Genomic DNA, 21,836 nt, shown 5'->3' with positions numbered 1-21,836 from the left:
CTTGCTCATTTGTAAAACAGATAATAACAGTACTTATATTAAGGTTGTTGCGAAGATTCAACAAGTTAGAAAATGAAAGTGCTTAGCGCAGAGCCTAGCACATTTTAAGTGCCCAATTAACATAACTATTGTTATTCTGTATAGATTATTGAGCATTTGTCATTAATATATTTGCCTCAGCTGTTTGCATATTGTCCTTCACATTGGAAAATGACTACTGAAGGTGAATGCTCTGAATAAATTTGACTCAAATTTAACAATGTAGTTCTGAAAGAAGAGAAAGACCCTCTCATATTATTTTATATTGTTTTATACTCAGTACCTGTTTTAAGAAAAAACAACAAGGAAGTAAAACCAAAGACAGGCAGCCCGGCGCCAGGCCCGAAACCAGGCCTGGGCCTGCCTGGCCTAAACCCAGTAGTTAAAAATCAACTCATAACTTAGAAACCGATGTTATTCATAGATTCCAGACATTGTATAGAAGAACATTGTGAAACTCCCTGCCCTGTTCTGTTTCTCTCTGACCACCAGTACATGCAGTCCCTGTCACATACCCCCTGCTTGCTCAAATCAATCACGACCCTTTCATGTGAAATCTTTAGTGTTGTGAGCCCTTAAAAGGGACAGACATTGTGCACTCAGGGAGCTCGGATTTTAAGGCAGTAGCTTGCTGATGCTCCCAGCTGAATAAAGCCCTTCCTTATACAACTCAGCGTCTGAGAGGTTTTGTCTGTGGTTAGTCCTGCTACAGTTCAAAGCTGTGTTTAGCACCTACTGTGCACCAAGGAAATATGCTAGCTGCAGGATGAAGTTTAGTAAGACATGGTTCATGTTCCCAGGGGTTCAAATTCTTGTGGAAAAGGCAGAAACAAATGTATTCATGTAATAAAGGAATCTAAGTCTAAAAAACTTATGAGTTGAAGAATCTTTGAGAATTCATCATGAATTACCATTACATATGATATACTCATGTTTTTCTAGGGAGAAATATGACAGTTCTATACCCAGAAGAAAATTTGAGAATCAGTTTAGAAGTTGAGAAATTAGGCCGGGTGCAGTGGCTCACGCCTGTAATCCCAGCAGTTTGGGAGGCCGAAGCAGGTGGATCACGAGGTCAAGAGATTGATACCATCCTGGCTAACACAGTGAAACCCCTAAAAATACAAAAAAAAAAAAAAAATTTAGCCAGGCGTGGTGGCAGGCGCCTGTAGTCACAGCTACTTGGGAGGCTGAGGCAGGAGAATGGCGTGAACTGGGGGGCGGAGCTTGCAGTGAGCCATGATCACGCCACTGCACTACAGCCTGGGCAAGAGCGAGACTCCCGTCTCAAAAAAAAAAAAAGAAGTTGAGAAATAAAAGATGTGTTTTAACTGCTAATCAAAGTTATAATTTATGCTAGGAAGTCAAAGTACAGAGGAAAGCAGAAAGCCGAAATGAAGACATGCTTGGCTTTCAACTTAAGTGTCACTTCATCAGAGAGGCTTCCTCCATAGCCCCTCTTCTCTTCTTTCATATCACTTATTATATTAATAATATATACTTAATTGCATTTGTTTCATATTTTCTCCGCAGTTAGACTATAAGATCCACGAAGGCAGGAATCACAATTGGGCTTACTTACTATTGTAAACTCCCCCACTTATAAATCTGACTCAGCATCTAGTTCAATCCCTGGTACATAACAGGTGCTTAACAAAATTTTTTTTTTTTTTTTGAGACGGAATTTTGCTCTTGTTGCCCAGGCTAGAGTGCAATGGTGCGATCTCGGCTCACCGCAACCTCCGCCTCCCGGGTTCAAGCGATTCTCCTGCCTCAGCCTCCTAAGTAGCTGGGATTACAGGCATGTGCCACCACACCCGGCTAATTTTGTATTTTTAGTAGAGATGGGGTTTCCCCATGTTGGCTAGGCTGTTGTCGAACTCCTGACCTCAGGTGATCCACCTACCTTGGCCTCCCAAAGTGCTGGGATTACAGGCGTGAGCCACTGTGCCCGGCCAACACATTTTTATAAATGAATGAATGTTAAATGAATGTTTAGAATTATTAGAATTCTATTGGGTGGATGAGGCCCATAGAAAACTCTTGAGACCAATGTAGCAGGATTCTCAGTGAAAGACTAAGTTTGTGTGCAGGGATGTTTTCCTTCTCTAGCAAAGAGAGGTGCTGGAAAGGCTTTCATGGTCCATAAGAAGGGAATTGTTTTGGAGGGCAGTGCTATAGCAACTCTTCCCCTCCATTCACCACATAAAAAATTCAGTTAGAAAATAGAGAGGAATCAGCCTTCTTGTGCTTTGAAGACTGTGAAAGATACTGGTGATCATCCATCTAGCATCCATTTTCCTCTTCTCCTTTACAGGTCTCCAGTTTTATTCAAATAGCCATGTCTCCACCTTGCAACTCATGTGACTCAAAGAGCACTGACACCATTGCCAATTCCAATTGTCATAGCTCCTTTTCACTTCTGGAACCCAGGCTTAAGCTGTCTGTACATTTCCCAGGCAGTTACTGGTAAAGAGGAAGAGTGTGTGCCTGTGTGAACTTATCGGCTCAAAAAACCAGAAGGAAAGGTTTTAGATGAAAAAGAAAGTATGTGGTCCTGATTTCTCCAAGTAGACATCTGGAAAATCACGTTAGTATGAATTTGAAGTCTACCCTTTTTTTTTTACAACAAAGCAGAGACTAATAGCAACTGGGTCCTTGTTAACTTGCTTAGCCACTGAATTAATCAAATTCTCCCTTGCCTCTGAGCTTTCTGTTATGCGAGATAAGCAACTTCTTTATTTTTTAGGAAGACAATTTAACTCAGATTTTATATCACGTGCATCCAAAATAATAATAACTGACTCAAAGATGTTTGGCCTCTACAATTAGGGCAGCCATTCTCAGAAGAGTATGCAAGGGCACCCTATTATCTTGGAAAAGGGAAGCACTGAGACTATTTGCATTTTGAGAACTGAAAATGCAATCTGCTAACCATCGTTAGAGTGAATATCCAGGTATGGAAAGCACAGTGGGTAGGCGTAGGTTGGGGTAGGGACATGTTTGCATGGGGCAAACACAGAGATCAAACCTAAGTGTAGTCCCAGCTGCCTGGAAGAAGGCTAAGAAGGGTCTGAAAGTATTGAGCTCCAAGAGCCCTTGGATCTCCTGATGAGAGACCCTTGGCTGATGCCCTAGATGGGACATCCCTGTTGGCTACTGTGGGACCTGCATCATTTGACTGCAACACAGTCTGTTGCAACATTTGACCGTAACACAGACCTACATCATTTGACTGATTTGAAAAGACAAGTTGTCAACAGCGACACCATGTGGCTATAAGATGCAATGACAATGGTGGACAGTTACAGCCTCAGGTAGGGCCTGACGCTTCGTCGAGATGTGGAAAATGCTGAATGGGAAGATGAACTGTCATCAACAAATATTTATTGGGGTCCTCCAAATGTCAACTGCTACAGTGGTCATTCAGGTCTGGAACATCGAGAACATGCTGACCCGTACCCCAGCAAGAGCTCGTAGTCGCGGCGGGGTAGGGGGCGAGAGAGAGGGCAGTCTCTGGTGGCCAGGTAACCCAGGCTTCACTTTCACCCACGGCCACAAGTATTTCTGACGTCTTCTGGGCAAATAAGCCTCCATGTAAGTGACAGGGCACCCAAGGAGTGCGTTGGAAGCGCCAGCGTGCCCGAGACCAGCACATCGCACCGACGCCTTCGTTTGCGGTAAGCCCCGCCCCCCGTAGTGAGCCAACCGGAGGGCGCGGGGCGGACCCAGCTTCCCGGAGAGGCTGGAGAGAATCGTTTGGGGGCATTCGCAGGCCAAAGAGGGGCTGGCCCTCGACGCGCTCGGGCTCGATTGGCCGCCCTCCCCCGGCGGCGGTAACGGTCGCGGAGGCGGGGCCTGACGTAGCTGATCCCAGCCTAACCTGGCCCGGCTGGCTGCTGGTGGGAGGCCGGCGACTGAGTAAGGTGAGTGGCTCTCGGGGCTCTCAGAGGCGTCGGCGTGAGCCCCTTCCCGGAGTACCCCGGACTTGACCTCACCTGGGCCTAAAAGTGGTCAGACTGACCCTTGTCAGGGAGGAGCCATCTGGGACAGGGTCGCGCCAATTAAAAATCGCTGCGTAAGGGTTTGGGGATCGGACAAAACTGCCTCCAGTCCCAGCTCCCCAGGCTTTGTGTTCTTTGGCTTCTCCTTTAATGTCTCAGCGCCTCCGATTCTTTATTTGTATACTAAAGCTGGTAATTCTTGCCTTACAAGGTGGTTGTGAGGGTTAAATGAGGCAGTAAGAGTAAAGCTTAGAATCACGTCGGGCACAGACTCGATTTAAGCTGTAGGTAATTACTCCATCCCCCAAAATCGACCCGGGCTGAAGCGCTAGTTTTGTGTCAAACAACCGCGAAGGTTGTTTGGGGAGTGAGGACTCGGAGCAGAAGGGGGCGGTTAGGCGAATAGCACAGGTGAGTATCTCTTTTTCCAGTTTATTAACCTCATTCCGGATTCAGGGGACCTCTGACTTTATACAGGGCCTAATAGGAGTTTTTCAAGGTGAAAAATGCCAGAAGGCTAAGTCACCTGTAACAGAGAGACCAATCAGAGTTTCCTTTTTTACTGCCACTTTGTTTTTCAATCAATGATATTAAACAGGCAGGGCGCAGTGGCTTACGCCTGTAATCTCAGCACTTTGGGAGGCCGAGGTGGGCGGATCACCTGAGGTCAGGAGTTCGAGACCACCCTGGCCAACATGATGAAACCACGTCACTACTAAAAATACAAAAATTAGCTGGGCATGGTGGTGTGCGCCTGTAATCCCAGCTACTCGGGCAGCTGAGGCAGCAGAATCGCTTGAACTCGGGAGGCGGAGGTTGCTGTGAGCCGAGATCGCGCCACTGCACTCCAGCCTGGGTGACGGAGCGAGACTCTGTCTCAAAAATATATGTATAATATATTAAACTCTGTGCAGGCATTACCCATATTGGTTTCAAGCCTCTGCATGAGTTTTGTACTTTAAATATTGCCAAGTAGACTGTGGCCTCCCCTGTCCCGCCTTTTGGGGAAGAGGTGGCTGACTTGGAGTTTTCCCTACAGCTTTTGCTTCAAAGCAAGGTTCTGCCCCTTCATGTCTCTCCTGAGACAGAATGATTTGGTTGAGATGACATTCCATTTTAACTCTTTCCTATTTGGGGTAGGTTCAGCTCTTTCTTAGGAACATTAAACAGCAAGTTGCAATATTTTTAGAATAGAGCTTTTGCATTTAATAAGGAATAGAGACTTCGAAAGGGTTACATGTTCATTTATTGCAGTAATTTGAAGTATATACTTTTGAAGATGTTTACAGATTTTGGTGTGATTCAGTTGAGAAGGAACAGTTATTGGCCATGGTTTATTGTCAGCTCCCCTCCCCCACCCCAAATGGTGAAAAAATAATTAAATTTTAAGATATGGAGCATGTTACAAGGGGCTTCAGACCTATAAAGGGCAATTTGGCTGAAAGACTCGGGAAACCTAGAAAGTGCCAGAAGATACAATTATGTTTTTGCTTTTCTATGCTTGGCTTACTATGCCATGTACAAATCAACTCCTACCCTCCGACTCCTACTCCCAACAATCTTATTTTAAGTGTGTTATGACACTAATTAAAGCTGTAGCTTCTGTTTTTGGCCCTAGAAAGCATTTGGTCTCTTCCTGTGACTTTAAAGTTCCAGACCTTTGTCCTGTCACAGCCTGTAGTGGGGAAAAGGCTGCTGCAAACTATTGGCCCGTTTATTTCACAGAATGGTCCTCTGAAAAGGAGGGCTTGGTCACAGGTGCAAATGAGGAGCAGTTTTTTCCTGTGTTTGCTTTTGTGATCAGTGGTAGTTTGTCTGAGGATGCTTCATTTTAGTATCCTTGCAAATGAGAATATCCTACCTGTGGAGCCAGAAGTCAGAATTGATGATAGATGATGATAGATTTGGATACCCAGCTAAATGTCTTAACAAGGTAGGGAGAGGAAAGATAAGAAGGAGAGAGAAGAGAAGGGAAGAGGCATATGATGGTGAGCTGGGAAGGCAATTAGCAGTTATTTCAGTTGTGCCTGCTTTATCTGTGATTACCAGTACCTTGGATGCCTGCTCTGGGAGTAACACAAGACCATTCTTACTAGGAGGTTGAACATTTCAAGATTTTGTTCTTTTTATCTTTTTGAAACCTAGATGAAGATCCAGTTTCAGACATGAGACTCGTTGGGTGATCATTTCATTGAGATCAACCTGAATGACCAGGTGTAAAGTGCAAGAGTAATATGCTATGACTGAGGTATGTCTAATGTAACAGATGACTCCAGATGTTGGGAGGCCATGGAAAAAAATCTAATATTTATTGAGTACTATACTAGGTTCATTACATATATTTCCTTTTGGCTTCCTGATAATCCTATCAGGTAGATATTTTACAACTCAGCAAAGAAGCTGAAGCTCAGAGAGGTTAAGTACCTACTTAAGATAACACAGAAAGCTGATCACCAACTCTAATCACAGTCTCCATCCTGCTGTGTGCCAGGCAATGCTTTATGTTCTTTCTATATTAACTCTTCTAATCTTTAACTCGTGAGCTGAGTACTTTTATTATCCTTATTTTATGATGAGGAAATTGAAGCACACAGAGATTAGTACTGTACTCTCCTGGCTGTGTGGCAGAATCCATGATTTGAACCCAGGCAGTCTGGCTACAGAGCTCTGCAGGTTGAGTATCCCTTATCTGCAATGCTTGGAACTATGTTTTGGACTTTTAGATTAAAAAAAAATTGGAATATTTGTATATACATGAGGTATCTTGTTTAGAGTTGGGTAACTCTAAACACAAAATTAATTTATTGTTTCATATACAGCTTATACACACAGCCTGAAGCTAATTTTATACATTTTTAATAGTTTTATGCATGAAATGAAGTTTTGACTGTGACCTGTCACATAAGGTCAGGTGCGGAATTTTCTACTTGTGGTGTCAAGTTGGTGCTCAAAAAGTTTTGGATTTTGGAGCATTTTGGATTTCAAATATTCATATTAGGAACGTTCAACCTGTACAAGCTTTCTTTTGGTTAGGTTAGCATTTCCTTTACTTTTCTATTTTTGTTATTTAACAAAATCTTTTTAGCGTAAAATGAAATTTTTGTTATAAATCACATACCAAATGTATAGCTTAATAAATTATTACAGGACCATACCATTCAGGTATGCCAGATCCCCTCCATTACCCTATCCCAGTCAAAACTCCTGTGTTCCCATTTAGTCACCATTCTTCTGGGTTTTGTAGTTTTGTAGTAATCACTTCCCTGTTTTTTTTTTTATTATTTATTTATGAGATGGAGTCTCATTCTGTTGTCCAGGCTGGAGTGCAGTGGCGCGATCTCAGCTGTCTGCAACCTCTGTCTCCTGGGTTCAAGTGATTCTCCTGCCTCAGCCTCCTAAGTAGCTGGGATTATAGGCACACACCACCAGGATCGGCTATTTTTTTTTTTTTTTTTTTTAGTATTTTTAGTAGAAACGGGGTATCACCATGTTGGCCAAGCTGCACTGTGAGCCTGGCCTCCTAGTTTTTGATAGCTTCCTTTTTATATAATATATTGAACAATTCCTATCGCAGATATGAAATCAGCCATTTCTTTAAAATGCCCGGGTTTCATTTAGAGGGAAATAATATTTCAGTTACAGTCTGAATGCTAAAGATCCTGAGTTAGTCACTGTTTCAGGCATTTCAGTAGACAGAGCTAGGATACTTATATCTGTCTATAGACACACATGTTAAAAGATACCTAATGTATTCTACTTCCAGTCTTCAGATTGAGACTACAGAGCTTTTACTTAACAACTTCTCTATCACAACTGTAACTCCTTTTTTCCATACTGAGAATCATGATTCTCAAGAATATAGGAGAAAATAGAATATTCCATATTTACTCATTATTCTGTATTATACATATGACAGTATCAGAACTATATTTCTAAAATCACCATCAGTATGATTACTGAAAACATTAAACCTTTTTTTTTTGCTTATGTTCTTCCCATTTTTTCTTCTCTCTCTGTTTTAACAGTTGTGCTCTATCTGCATTGTCAGAGTATATAGCCATTTCATGTTCTGCTTTTTCCCTCTTAGCCTATTAGTTCTATTAATATATTTAATGTTTACCACCAGTGTTTATGCTGAGGTCTCTCTAGGCATTTTGGCTACCTGAAGCTAATACATTGTTAGATTCCTCGGGAAGTAATATTGTCTGAGTTCTTATATATTGATCAAAGTTTATTCTTTTTCTACTTCAAAGTCAATTTTGAAGATATAAAGTCTTTGGCTCACACTTCTTTTCCTTGAATTTCTTAAATACATTACTCCTTTTTCTTCTGGAATAAAGTATTGGTATCAAAGTCAGATTATTATCTAATTTTTCTTCTTCTTATAAGTCATGTGGGTTTTTTTCTTGTAGATAACCAAATAATTTGTTTTCTTTTTTTCTTTTTGAGATACAGTCTTACTCTGTCACCCTGGCTGTAGTGCAGTGGTATGATCTTGGCTCACTGCAGCCTCCACCTCCTGGGTTCAAGCAGTCCTCCCACCTCAGCCTCCTGAGTAGCTAGGACTACAGGTGTATGCTGCCACACCCAGCTAATTTTTTTTTTTTTTTTTTTTTTGAGAGACAGGGTTTTGCCAAGTTGCCCAGGCTGGTCATGAACCCAGGCTCAAGTGATCCACCTGCCTCAGGCTTCCAAAGTGCTGAGATTACAGGCATGAGCCACTACGCCCAGCCAAATTTTTTCTTTTTCATTAAAGTCTGGTAATAATATTAGAATATATCACTGTGTTGGTTGTTTTGGGTCAGTATTCTCAGGTACTTCATATTTTCTTTCCATTTGTAGTTTCAAATCTTTTTTTAAATTTCAGGAAAACTTTATTTTTAAAACAGCTTTATTGTGATATATTTAATATACAATAAGCTGCACATATGTAGTATAAAATATAAGTTTTGACTTACATATACACCTATGAAACCACCCCAATCAGGATTGTCAATATATCCATCATCCCCCCAAATTCCCTTGTTCTCGTTAGTAGTCTCTGTGTCTAGCCTCCAATTCTCTGAGCAACCACTGATCTGCTTTCTATCACCACAGTTGGTTTTCATTTTCTAGAGTTTTATATAAATGGAATGTTATAGTATGTACTATTTTATGGCTGGCTTTCAGCGTAATTATTTTGACATTTTTCCGTGTTGCACATATTCTTTTTTATTGCTGAGGGGTATTCCATCCAATGGGTATACCACAGTTTGTGTGTCTGTTCACCTGCTGCTGGACATTTGAGTTGTTTCCAGTTTCTGGCTATTATAGATAAAGCTCTTATGAACATTTGTGTACAGTCTTTGTGTGGACATAATGCTTTCATTTCTCTTGGGTAAATTCTAGGAATGGCATGACTGGGTCTTATGGTAAGTGCTTATTAACCTTTTAAGAAATAGACGAAGTGATTTACAAAGTGGTTGTACTAGTTTAAATTCCCGTCAGCAGTATATGAGAGTTCTAGTTCCCTCACATCCTCGAAAACACTTGGTCTAGTCATTCTTAGCCATTCTAATATGTGTAGTGGTGTCACATCGTGTATTTTAATTTGCATTTCCCTCCTGACTAACAATGTTTAGCATCTTTTTATGTGCCTGGCTGCCATCTGTATGTCTTCTTTTGTGAAATGTCTATTGAAATTTTTTGACCATTTTTAAGTTCAGTTGTTTACTTTTTGTTGATGTTAACTTCCTTACTGAGTTTTGAGAGTTCCCTATATATTCTGGATATGAACCTTTTCTGATTCCTGACTATTTTCTTTGCGTATGTGGTTTCTCTTTTCATTCTCAGAATGGTATATTTTAAAGAGCAGACATTATTTTTATGAAGCCCCATTTGTTCTTGAATTGTATCATGCTTTTGGTGTCATATCATAGACATGTTTGCCTAACTCAAGGCCATACAGTTTTTCTGTGTTTTTCTAGACATGTTGTGATTTTAAGTTTTAGATTTATGTCATTCATTTTAATTTTTTTGTATATGGTGTGAGATATGGCTGAAAGTCCTGTTTCTTTCTTTTTTTTGTACATGGCCATCCCATTGTTCTAGCATCATTTATTGAAAAAAAAAATATCATTTTTCCTGCTAAATTACCTTCGTATCTTTGGTGAAAATTAGTTGTCCATATATGTATGAGTCTGTTTCTGGAATCTATTTTGTTTCATTAATCTGTTTGTCTATCTTGATATCAATGCTATATTGTCTTGATTACTATAGCTTTATAAACCTTGAAATGATATAGTATTAGTCCTTCAACTTTGTTCTTCTTTTTCATTTATTTATTAATTTAGAGATAGGGTCTTGCTTTGTCACCCAGCCTAGAGTGCAGTGGCACAATCATAGCTCACTGATTAAACTCCTGGGTTCAAGTTGTCTTCCCACCTCAGCCACCTAAGTAGCAAGGACTACAGGTTCATGCCACAATGCCTGGCTAATCTTTTTTTTTTTTTTTTTGTAGAGATGGGGTCTTGCTATGTTGCCCAGTCTGGTCTTGAACTCCTGGGCCTCAAGCTATCCTCCTGCCTCAGCCTCCCAAAGTGCTGGGATTACAGGTGTGAGCCACCATGGCCAGCCTGTTCTTTTTCAAAGTTGTTTTGTCTATTATAGGTCTTTTGCAGCTCTGTATGAATTTTAAAATCAGGAAAGTTTCCTGAATTATAGTTTTTTAAATTGGTTCTGTTGTTTTAGTTTTCTTTTTCAATTACCACTATTATGTGTATGTTTGAGCTTCTTTGCCTATCTTTGTCATTTTCATATTTCTTCTTCATTTCTTTTTAATTTTTAAAATTGTTTTCCTTTTAATCTCTATTTCTCTTAAGGCATTGTCTGTAGTCTTTACTCATTCATTTTCCTTCTTTAATCTTCATTTCAGAAATAATTAGTTTTTAAAAGTTACTAATTTCTAGATTCTATCAGCTCATTTCCAAGTTTTATTTCTAATTATGTTGTTTATGTCTTACAGAGTTTTACATGTATTTTAGTTTGTTTTAATATAGAGGTTATAGTTCCTATCTGTTTTGTGAGCACGTCTTTCTAGTATATTTTTCTTGTCTGTAGAGATATTCTTTTTTAATATGAACTTTTACAATTTAAAATTTTTTTAATTTCATGGGTGCACAGATGTGTATGTTTATGGGTTACATGGGATATTTTGATACACCATATAATATATAATAATCATATCAGGGTAAATGAGGTAGCCACCATCTTAAGCATTTATCCTTTGTGTTAGAAACAATCCAATTATTCTCTTTTAGTTACTTAAAAGTGTGCAATTATATTATTATTGAATATAGTCAACCCATTGTGCTAGCAAATACTAGATCTTATTCTTTTTTTCTATTTTTTTGTACCCATTGACCATCCCCTCTTCCTCTCAGCCCACCTGTTACTCTTCCCAGCCTTTGGTAACCATCCTTCTACTCTCTGTCTCCATGAGTTCAATTGTTTTGATTTTTGGATCCCACAAATAAATGAGAACATGTGATGTTGGTCTTTCTGTGCCTGGCTTATTTCACTTAAAATAATGACTTCCAGTTCCATCCATGTTGTTGCAAATGACAGGAGCTCATTCTTTTTTTATGGCTGAGTAGTACTCCATTATGTATATGTACCAGATTTTCTTTATCCATTTGTCTGTCGATGGACACTTGGGTTGCTTCCAAATCTTGGCTTTTGTGAATAATGCTGCAGTAAACATGAGAGTGCAGATATCTCTTTAATATGCTGATTTCCTACCAAAAATATAAAAAATTGGCCAGTGTGGTGGCATGTGCCTATAATCCCAGCTACTCAGGAGGCCGAGGCAGGAGAATCGCTTGAACCTGGGAGGCGGAGGTTGCAGTGAGCCGAGATTGTGCCACTGCACTCCAGCCTGGGCGACAGAGTGAGACTCAAAAAAAAAAAGTTATTTCAGATCCTTATACATCCTGGCTATTAACCCTCGTCAGATGGGTAGTTTACAAATATTTTCTCCCATTCTGTGGGTCGTCTCTTCACTTTGTTGTTTCCTTTGCCGTGCAGAAGCTTTTTAACTCAATGTGATCCCACCTGTCTATTTTTGCTTTGGTTGCCTGTGCTTGTGGTATATTACTCAAGAAATCTTTGCCCAATCCAATGTCCTGGAGAGTTTCCCCAATTTTTTTTGTAGTACTTTCATAGTTTGAGGGCTTAGATTTAAGTCTTGATTCATTTTTATTTGATTTTTATATATGGTGAGAGATAGGGGTCTAGTTCCATTCTTCTGCATATGGATATCCCAGCACCATTCATTGAAGAGACTTTTCTTTCCCCAATGTATGTTCTTGGCACCTTTGTCAATAATGAGTTCACTGTCAGTATGTGGATTTGTTTCTGGGTTTTCTGTTCTGTTCCATTGGTCTATGTGTCTGTTTTGGTGGCAGTAGTATGCTGTTTTAGTTAATATAGCTCTGCAATATAATTTGAAGTCAGTTAATGTGATTCCTCCAGTTTTATTCTTTTTGCTCAGGATAGCTTTGGCTATTCTGGGTCTTTTGTGGTTTAAATTTTAGGATTATTTTGTCTATTTCTGTGAAGAATGTCATTGGTATTTTGCTAGGCATTTGCATTGAATCTGTAGATTGCTTTGAGTAATATAGATATTTTAACAATATTGATTGTTTCAATCTATGAACATGGAATATCTTTTCATTTTTTTGTGGCCTCTTCAATTTCTGTCGTCAGTATTTTATAATTTTCATTGTAGAGATGTTTTACTTCGTTGGTTCAGTTAATTCCTAGGTGTTTAATTTTCTTTGTGGCTATTGTAAATGGGATTACTGTTTTGATTTCTTTTTCAGATTGTCCTTGTTGGTTTATAGAAATGCTACTGATTTTTCTAAGCTGATTTTGTGTCTTGCAGCTTTACTGAATTTGTTTACCAGTTCAAATAGCTTTTTGGTGGAGTCTTCAGGTTTTTCTAAATATAAGATCATATCACCTGCAAACAAGGATAATTTGATTTCAAATTTTGATGACCTTTTTTTCCTTTCTTGTGTCTAACTGCTAGCTAGAGCAATTCCAGTCCTTTTTCATCTTTAGCTAGAGCAATTCCAGTCCTTTTTCATCTCTAGCTAGAGCAATTCTAGTCCTAACTAGAGCAATTCCAGTCCTTTTTCATCTCTGATTTTATTTGAATCTTTTTTCCTTTCTTCCTTCATAGTCTGGCTAAAGGTTTGTCAATTTTTTATCCTTGTTCTGTTCTAGATCTTAGAGGAAAGGCTTTCAGTTTTTCCCGATTCAGTGTGATACTGCCTGTGGGTCTGTCATACATGGCTTTTATTATGTGGAGGTATGTTCCTTTTATACCTAGTTTTTTTAGGGTTTTTTTTTTTAATCATGAAGGAATGTTGAATTTTATCAAGTGCTTTTTCAGTATCAATTGAAATGATCATATGGTTTTTGTCTTTCAGTCTGTTGATAATGATGTATCACATTGATTGATTTGCATATGTTGAATCATCCTTTCATCCCTGGGATAAATCCCACTTGTTGATGATGAATGATCTTTTTAATGTGTTGTTGAATTTGGTTTGCTAGTATTTTGTTGAAGATTTTTGCATCAATATTAATCAGGGATATTGGCCTGTAGGTTTCTCTCTCTCTCTCTTTTTTTTTTTTTTTTTTTTGATATGTCTTTGTCTGGTTTTGATATCAGGGTAATACTGGCCTCATAGAATGAGTTTGGATGTATTCCCTCCTCTTCCATTCTTCAGAATAGTTTGAGTAGGGTTGGTGTTAGTTCTTTAAATGTTTGGTAGAATTCAGCAGTGAAGCCATGGAGTCCGAGGCTTTTCTTTGGTGGAGGACTTTTTATTATAGCTTCAATGTTGTTAGTTGTTATTGGTCTGTTCAGGTTTTGGATTTCTTTATGGTTCAATCTTAGTAGGTTGTATGTGTCTAGGAATTTATCCATTTCTTCTAGATTTTCTAGTTTATTGGTATGTAGTTGCTCCTAATAGGCTCTAATGATCCTTTGTATTTCTGCAATATTGGTTGTAATGTCTCCTTTTTCATCTCTGATTTTGAATCTTTTCTCTTTTTTCTTCATTAGTCTGGCTAAGGGTTTATCAGTTTTCTACATCTTTTCAAAAAACCAACTTTTTGTTTCATTGTTCTTATGTCTTATTTGTTTCAATTTCATTATTTCTGCTGTAATCTTTATTATTTCTTCTACTTTCAGTTTGGTTTGCTCTTGCTTTTCTAGTTCTAGTTCATTAGGTTGTTTATTTGAAGTTTTTCTTTTTCATGTAGGCACTTAAAGCTATAAATTTCTCTCAGTACTGTTTTCACTGTATCCCATAGGTTTTGGTATGTTCTGTTTCCATTATCATTTGTTTCAAGACATTTTTCAGCTTCCTTCTTAATCTCTTCATTGACCCACTGAAGATTCAGGAGCCTATTGATTAATTTTCGTATGTTTGAATAGTTTCCAAAATTCCTCTTGTTACTGATTTCTAGTTTTATTCCATTGTGGTCAGAGAAGATACTTTATATTATTCCAGTTTGTTTTTAATGTTTTAACACTTGTTTTGTGGCCTAACGTATGGTCCATCCTTGGGAATGATCCATGTGCTGAGGAGAAGAATGTGTATTCTTCAGCCATTGGATGAAACGTCTGTAAATATCGTTAGGTCCATTTGTTCTATAGTGCAGATTAAGTCAGATGATTCTTTGTTGATTTTATGTCTGGATGATCTGTCTGATGAAAGGGTGGTGTTGAAGTCTTCAACTATTATTGTATTGAGATTTATCTCTCGAGCTCTAATAATGTTTGCTTTATATATCAGGGTACTCCAGTGTTGGGTGTATAATATTTACAATTGTTACATACTCTTGCTGAATTGACCTGTTTATCATTATATAATGACCTTGTTTGTCTCTTCTTACAGTTTTTGTCTTAAAATCTCTTTTGTCTGATATAAGTATAGCTACTCCTGCTATACTGGATTCACTGGCATGTAATATCCTTTTCCATTTCTTAATTTTCAGTCTATATGTGTCTTTATAGGTGAAGTGTATTTCAGTTCGGCCACTCTAGTGTTTTGATTGTGAGTTTAGTCCATTTATGTTCAATGTTATTGACAAATAGGGACTTACTACTGTCATTTTGTTGTTTTCTGGTTGTTTTGTGGTCTTCTCTTCTTTTTTCCTTCTTTCCTATCTTTTTTTAGTGAAGGTGATTTTTCTTAGGTGGTATGTTTTAATTTCTTGCTTCTTATTTTTTGTGTATCCATTGTATGTTTTTGGATGTAAGGTCACCATGAGGCTTGAAAATACTATCTTATAATCCATTATCTTATTTATTTATTTATTTTTATTTTTTTGAGATGGAGTCTAGTTCTGTCACCCAGGCTGGAGTGCAGTGGCATGATTATGGCTCACCGAAACCTCTGGCTTCTGGGTTCAAGTGATTCTCCTGCCTCAGCCTCCCGAGTAGCTGGGACTATAGGCACACGCCACCAGAGAATTTTTGTATTTTTAGTAGAGACGGGGTTTCACTATGTTGGCCAGGCTGATCTTGAACACGACCTGTGATCTGCCCGCCTCAGCCTCCCAAAGTGCTGGGATTAAAGGCCACCGTGCCTGGCTCATTATTTTTTATTTTTTAATTTTTTGAGATGGAGTCTCGCTCTGTCACCCAGGCTGGAGTTCAGTGGCGCTATCTTGGCTCACTGCAACCTCTACCTCCCAGGTTCAAGCGATTCTCCTGCCTCAGCCTCCCGAGTAGCTGGGACTATGGGCATGTGCCACCACGCCTGGCTAATTTTTGTATTTTTAGTAGAGACAGGGTTTCACCATCTTGGCCAGGCTGGTCTTGAACTCCTGACCTCGTGATCCACCCATCTCGGCCTCCCAAAGTGCTGAGATTACAGGCATGAGCCACTGTGCCCAGCCTCTGTGTACTTTTGATTACCCGTGAGTTTTGTACCTTCAAATAATTTCTGCTCATTAACGTCGTTTTCTTTCAGATTAAAAAAACTCCCTTTAGCGTTTCTTGTAGGCCAGGTCTGGTGTTGATGAAATTCCTCAGCTTTTGTTTGTCTGGGAACAAACTTATTGCTCATTCATGTTTGAATGATTCTAGGGTAAAAGTTTTTTTTGCTTCAGCATTTTAAATATGTCATGCCACTCTTGGCCTATACAGAGCTCCATTGTATATTATTTGTTTCTTTTCTCTTTCTGCTTACAGAATTTTTTTTTTCTTGACCTTGGGAGCTTATTAATGCCTTGAGGTAGTCTCCTTGGGTTAAATCGGCTTGGTTTTCTACAGCTTTCTTGTACTTGAATATTGATATCTTTCTGTGGGTTTAGGAAGTTCTCTGTTATCCCTTTGAATATACTTTCTTTCTTTCCTTTTTCTTTTCTTATTCTTTTTTTTTTTTTTTGAGACAAGTTTCACTCTTGTCACCCTGACTCAGGTGCGATCTCGGGTCACTGCAACCTTTACCTCCCAGGTTCAGGCGATTCTTGTGCCTCAGTCTCCTGCATACCTGGGATTACATGCGTGTGCCACTGCACCTGGCTAATTTTGTATTTTTAGTAGAGACAGGGTTTCACCACGTTGGCCAGGCTGTTCTTGAACTCCTGACTACAGGTGATCCACCCACCTTCACCTCTCAAAGTGCTGAGATTACAGGCATGAGCCACTGCGCCCGGCCTGAATAAACTTTCTACCCTTATCTCTCTCTACTTCCTCTTTAAGGCCAATAACTCTTAGATTTGCCCTTTTGAAGCTTATTGTCTAGATCTTATAGGCATGATTCATTCTTTTTTCTTTTCTTTTTTTTTTTTTTTTTTGAGATGGAGTCTCACTGTGTCGCCCAGTCTGGAGTGCAGTGGCGGGATCTCGGCTCACTGCAACCTCCATCTCCTGGGTTCAAGTGATTCTGCCTCAGCCTCCCGAGTAGCTGGGATTACTGGCACACGCCACCACGCCCAGCTAATTTTTGTATTTTTAGTAGAGATGGGATTTTACCATATTGGTCAGCCTGGTCTCGAACTCCTGACCTTAGGTGATCCACCTGCCTTGGCCTCCCAGAGTGTTGGGATTACAGGCATGAGCCACCATGCCCGGCCTGTTTTTTATTCTTTTTTCTCTTGTCTCCTCTGACCATGTATTTTCAAATAGCCTGTGTTCAGGCTCACTGATTCTTCTGCTTGATCAATTATGCTATGAAGAGGCTCTGATGCATTCTTCATTATGTCAGTTGCATTTCTCACCCTCAGAATATCTGCTTGACTTTTAAAAATTATTTCAGTTTCTTTGTTAAATTTGTCTAATAGGATCCTGAATTCCTTATCTGTGTCATCTTGAATTTCTTTGAGTTTCCTCAAAACAGCTATTTTGAATTCTATCTGAAAGGTCACATATCTCTGTATGTCTGGGATTGGTCCCTTGTGTCTTATTTAGTTTGTTTGGTGAGGTCATGTTCTCCTGGATGGTCTTGATACTTGTAGATGTTTGTTGGTGTCTGGGCATTGAAGAATTAGGTATTTATTGTAGTCTTTGTAGTCTGGGCTTGTTTGTACCCATCCTTCTTGGGAAGACTTTCCAGTGACTTGAGTGTTGTGATCTCAGTTTTTGGTCACTGCAGCTATATATCTGAGTTACGGGATACCCCAAGCTCAGTAATGCTGTGGTTTTTGCAGACTTATAGAGTTACCACCTTGCTGGTCTTGGACAAGATCTGGAATAATTCTGTGGATTACCAGGCAGAGACTCTTGTCTTCCCTTGCTTTCTCTGAAACAAATGGAGTCTCTCTGTGCTGAGCTGCCTGGAATTGGGGGAGGGGTGACACAGGCATCCCTGTGGCCGGCCCTACTGGGACTGTACTTGGTCTGGCCAGGGCCTGGAATCAGAATCCTTGGAAACCTACCTGGTGCTCTATTCTACTGAGGCTGAGCTGGTGCCACAACCATGAGAAAAGGTTCTTCCCATTTTTCCCTCCCCTTTCCCCAGGCAGAGAAGGCTCCACTTGTCTACCGCCACCACAGACCCATGGGGAGTACTGCCAGGGTACCGCCTAGGTTCACTTAAGGCCCAAGGCTCTTTAGTCAGCTGGTGAATGCTACCAGGCCTGGGACTCACCTTTCAGGGCAGTGGCTTCTCCTCTGGCCCAGAGTAGGTCCAGAGAAGCTAAGAGCCAAAGCCTGGAATTGGGAACCCCAAGTGCTTTCTTAATGCTCTTCCCCAGTTTGGCCAAGTTGGTATCTAAGCTCAAGAAAGTCTTCTTTACTCTTCGTCTACTTTTCTCAAGCAGAAGGGGTCTGTCCTCATAGCCACCACAGCTGTGAATGTGCTGGATCACACCTGAAGCCAGCATGTCTGAGTCTCACCCAATGCCCATGGCATATACTACCTGGTTCCTGCTGCTGATTATTCAGTGCCCAAGGGCTCTTTAATCAGCAGATGATAAATCCTGCCAGGACTGGGTCCTTCCCTCCAAGGCAGTGGGCTCCTTTCTGGCCAAGGATGTGTCTAGAAATGTTGTTTGGGAGCTAGGGTCTGGAATGGGGGCCTCATAACTCTGCTCAGTGCCCTATCCTACTGTGACTGAGCTGGTATCCGAGTTGCAAGACAAAGTCCTCTTTACTCTTCCCTCTTGTCTTCTCAAGCAGAAGGAAAGGTTTACTTTTGGAACTGCAAGCTGTGCTGCCTGGGGTTGGGGGAGGGGTGATGCAAACGCTCCTTTAGTTGCCCTGGCTGTTGTCTCACTAGGTCACATGCCCCTCAAGAGCACTAGCTCTGAGCCCAGCATAGCACTAGGACTTGCCTTGGAGTTGCAGTCCTTGTGGCCTAGATAGTGTTTCGAGTTTATTTAGGACCCCAGAGCACTTTAACTCACGTTGGCAAGGCTTGCTGAAACTCAAGTTCTGACTACTGGGATGGGTGATTCCCCTCTGGCTAGGACTGGTCTAAATGATCCCTCCAGTGGGTTGAGTTCTTCCTGGTGTTGTTGGTACTGCCTTTCAATGCAAAGTTCCACAGTCATTGCACTTTACTTCCCCCAAGTGCACAGATTCTCTCTCTGCGCCACATGGCTGGCCGTTACCGGGGGATTGGGGGAGAATGGTATTGGCAATTTATAAATGTCTTTCCTACCCTCTTCGGTGCCTCTTTCAGCCATATGAAGTTAAAACCAGTTACTGTGATTGCTCACCTGATTTTTGGCTCTTATGAAGGTGCTTTTTTGTAAAGATAGTTCTTAAATTTGGTGTTCCTGTTGGGAGGACAATCGGTGGAGGCTTCTGTTCAGTCATCTTGCTCCGCCTTCAATATTAACTTTTGATGGGGTTAGACCTCAGTGCTTTTCTTTGCTCACTTTTATGTAAAATTAGTTTTTCTGAACTTTTATAATGGTTGAGAGTTCAGGAAAGCTTTTCTAACATCTTGGACTTCTAATATTTTTGTGTAGTGTTTGAAAATATGGCAGTTTGTTTTCTGAGACTTCCTGCTTCTATTTTCTTCCCTATTTTGGTGTGGATCTTCCCTTCTCTCTTATCCCTATCTTGCTCAATTTTGATTCTATTCCCAAAAGTTTCTTCTCATCATGGGCTCTGTCATGGAAATGTAACATGTCCATTTTGAGTGTTCACAGGGTTCCAGCATCTTCTGTTTTTCTTCTAGGAAATGGTAAAACCCCTTCTGGTTTCACTTCCTGTTTCATGTTAGTGCCATAGTGAATATTAGCGATACCAATGAATTAGGGAGTTCTCTCATTCTCATAACCATCAGATACTGCCTGTAGCTTTTTTTTCTTCCAGCACAGATGCTGGTACCATGCAGCTTTTATGGCCGTTAGTGGTTTGCCCTCCCCCACTTACATTTTAGTGTTCGTGAGAATAACTTTTCACCAGCTTTTGATATAAATAGTTAGCTCTCTATATCTGCCAGTTTTGTATCCACAGATTCAACCGACTGCAGATTGAAACCTGCAGATAAGGAGGGCCAACGGTACTACACCATTTTATTGAAGGAACTTGAGCATCCATGGATTTTGGTACTTGCAGGTGGTTCTGAAACCAATCCCCATGTATAGGGAAGACCTGCTATTGCTTTTGGGTTTTTAGCTTTGCTCTCTAGTTGCTTCTGTTTTAATGTGGGATGCAGAGATGAAAAAACTAGGCTGTGGCCATGCCATCTTCCCAGAATTGTTTCTTTATTCTCTTACTTTTAACTGCTTTAATGTTTTTATTTTAAATGGCTTTTTAGTGTTTCAGAAGTCTTTTTTCCCTTCAACAGCATATAGCTTGATTTTTAAAAATCTAGTTTGACAGTCTTTCTCTTTTAACTGGAGCCATTCATGATTAATGTAATTACTGATATGGATTTAAATCTACCATATTGTCAAGTACCATGTGCTTTTCTCTTTGTTTTACCTCTTGTCTGCTTGTGTTTCTCTTCTTTTGGGTTTTTTTAAATTTTTTTATTTTTTCCGAGGCAGAGTCTCACTCTGTCACCCAGGCTGGAGTGCAGTGGTACCATCTTGTCTCACTGCAACTTCCATCTCCTGGGTTCAAGTGATTCTCCTGTCTCAGCCTCTCAAGTAGCTGGGATTACAGGCATGAGCCACCACACCCGGCTAATTTTTTATATTTTTAGTAAAGATGGGGTTTTGGCCATGTTGACCAGGCTAGTCTTGATCTCCTGACTTCGTGATCTGCCTGCCTTGGCCTCCCAAAGTGCTGGGATTAGAGGCATGAGCCACTGTGCCTGACCCTTGGGTTTATTTATTTATGTATTTATTATACTTTAAGTTCTAGAGTACATGACAGCGTGCAGGTTTGTTACATATGTATACATGTGCCATGTTGGTGGGCTGCACCCATTAACTCGTCGTTTACATTAGGTATTTCTCCTAATGCTATCCCTCCCCCATCCCCCCACCCTACAACAGGCCCTGGTGTGTGATGTTCCCCTTCCTGTGTCCAAGTGTTCTCATTGTTCAGTTCCCACCTATGAGTGAGAACATGCAGTGTTTGGTTTTCTATCCTTGCGATAGTTTGCTCAGAATGATGGTTTCCAGCTTTATCCATGTCCCTACAAAGGACATGAACTCATTCTTTTTTATGGCTGCATAGTATTCCATGGTGTATATGTGCCACATTTTCTTAATCCAGTCTATCATTGATGGACATTTGGGTTGGTTCCAAGATTCTGGTATGTTGTGTCTTTGTTCTCATTGGTTTCAAAGAACATCTTTATTTCTGCCTTCATTTTGTTATTTACGCAGTAGTCATTCAGGAGCAGGTTGTTCAGTTTCCATGTAGTTGTGAGGTTTTGAGTGAGTTTCTTAATCCTGAGTTCTAATTTGATTGCACTGTGGTCTGAGAGACAGTTTGTTGTGATTTCTGTTGTTTTACATTTGCTGAGGAGTGCTTTACTTCCAACTATGTGGTCAATTTTTGAATAAGTGTGATGTGGTGCTGAGAAGAATGTATATTCTATTGATTTGGGGTGGAGAGTTCTGTAGATGTCTATTAGGTCTGCTTGGTGCAGAGCTGAGTTCAAGTCCTGGATATCCTTGTTAACCTTCTGTCTTATTGATCTGTCTCATATTGACAGTAGGGTGTTAAAGTCTCCTATTATTATTGTGTGGGAGTCTAAGTCTCTTTGTAGGTCTCTAAGGACTTGCTTTATGAATCTGGGTGCTCCTGTATTGGGTGCATGTATATTTAGGATAGTTAGCTCTTCTTGTTGAATTGATCCCTTTACCATTATGTAATGG

The 21,836-nt window shown here is 40.2% G+C and overlaps 1 protein-coding gene across 5 annotated transcripts in view; it reads left to right on the top strand.

The window, feature by feature from the left end:
* The first annotated feature begins 3,752 nt into the window (after window positions 1-3,752).
* CEP70 (centrosomal protein 70) overlaps window positions 3,753-21,836 on the top strand; it is a 134,729-nt gene continuing 116,645 nt past the window's right edge. For 4 of the 5 annotated variants that reach the window (XR_008624898.2, XR_008624899.2, XM_024928372.4 and 1 more), the window contains exons 1-2: window positions 3,777-3,965; window positions 6,189-6,291. Coding sequence is in view for 1 of the 5 variants with exons in the window: in XM_008976052.5 (XP_008974300.5) it covers window positions 6,283-6,291 (9 nt within the window). In the remaining 4 variants the exon portion in view is untranslated. Of the gene's footprint in view, window positions 3,966-6,188; window positions 6,292-21,836 lie in introns of all 5 variants that reach the window. The other variant, XM_008976052.5, reaches the window with a different exon arrangement.

Source organism: Pan paniscus, chromosome 2, assembly GCF_029289425.2.
Source record: "Pan paniscus chromosome 2, NHGRI_mPanPan1-v2.0_pri, whole genome shotgun sequence".
Taxonomy (NCBI): domain Eukaryota; kingdom Metazoa; phylum Chordata; class Mammalia; order Primates; family Hominidae; genus Pan; species Pan paniscus.
This window is presented reverse-complemented; position numbering and strand designations above follow the sequence as displayed.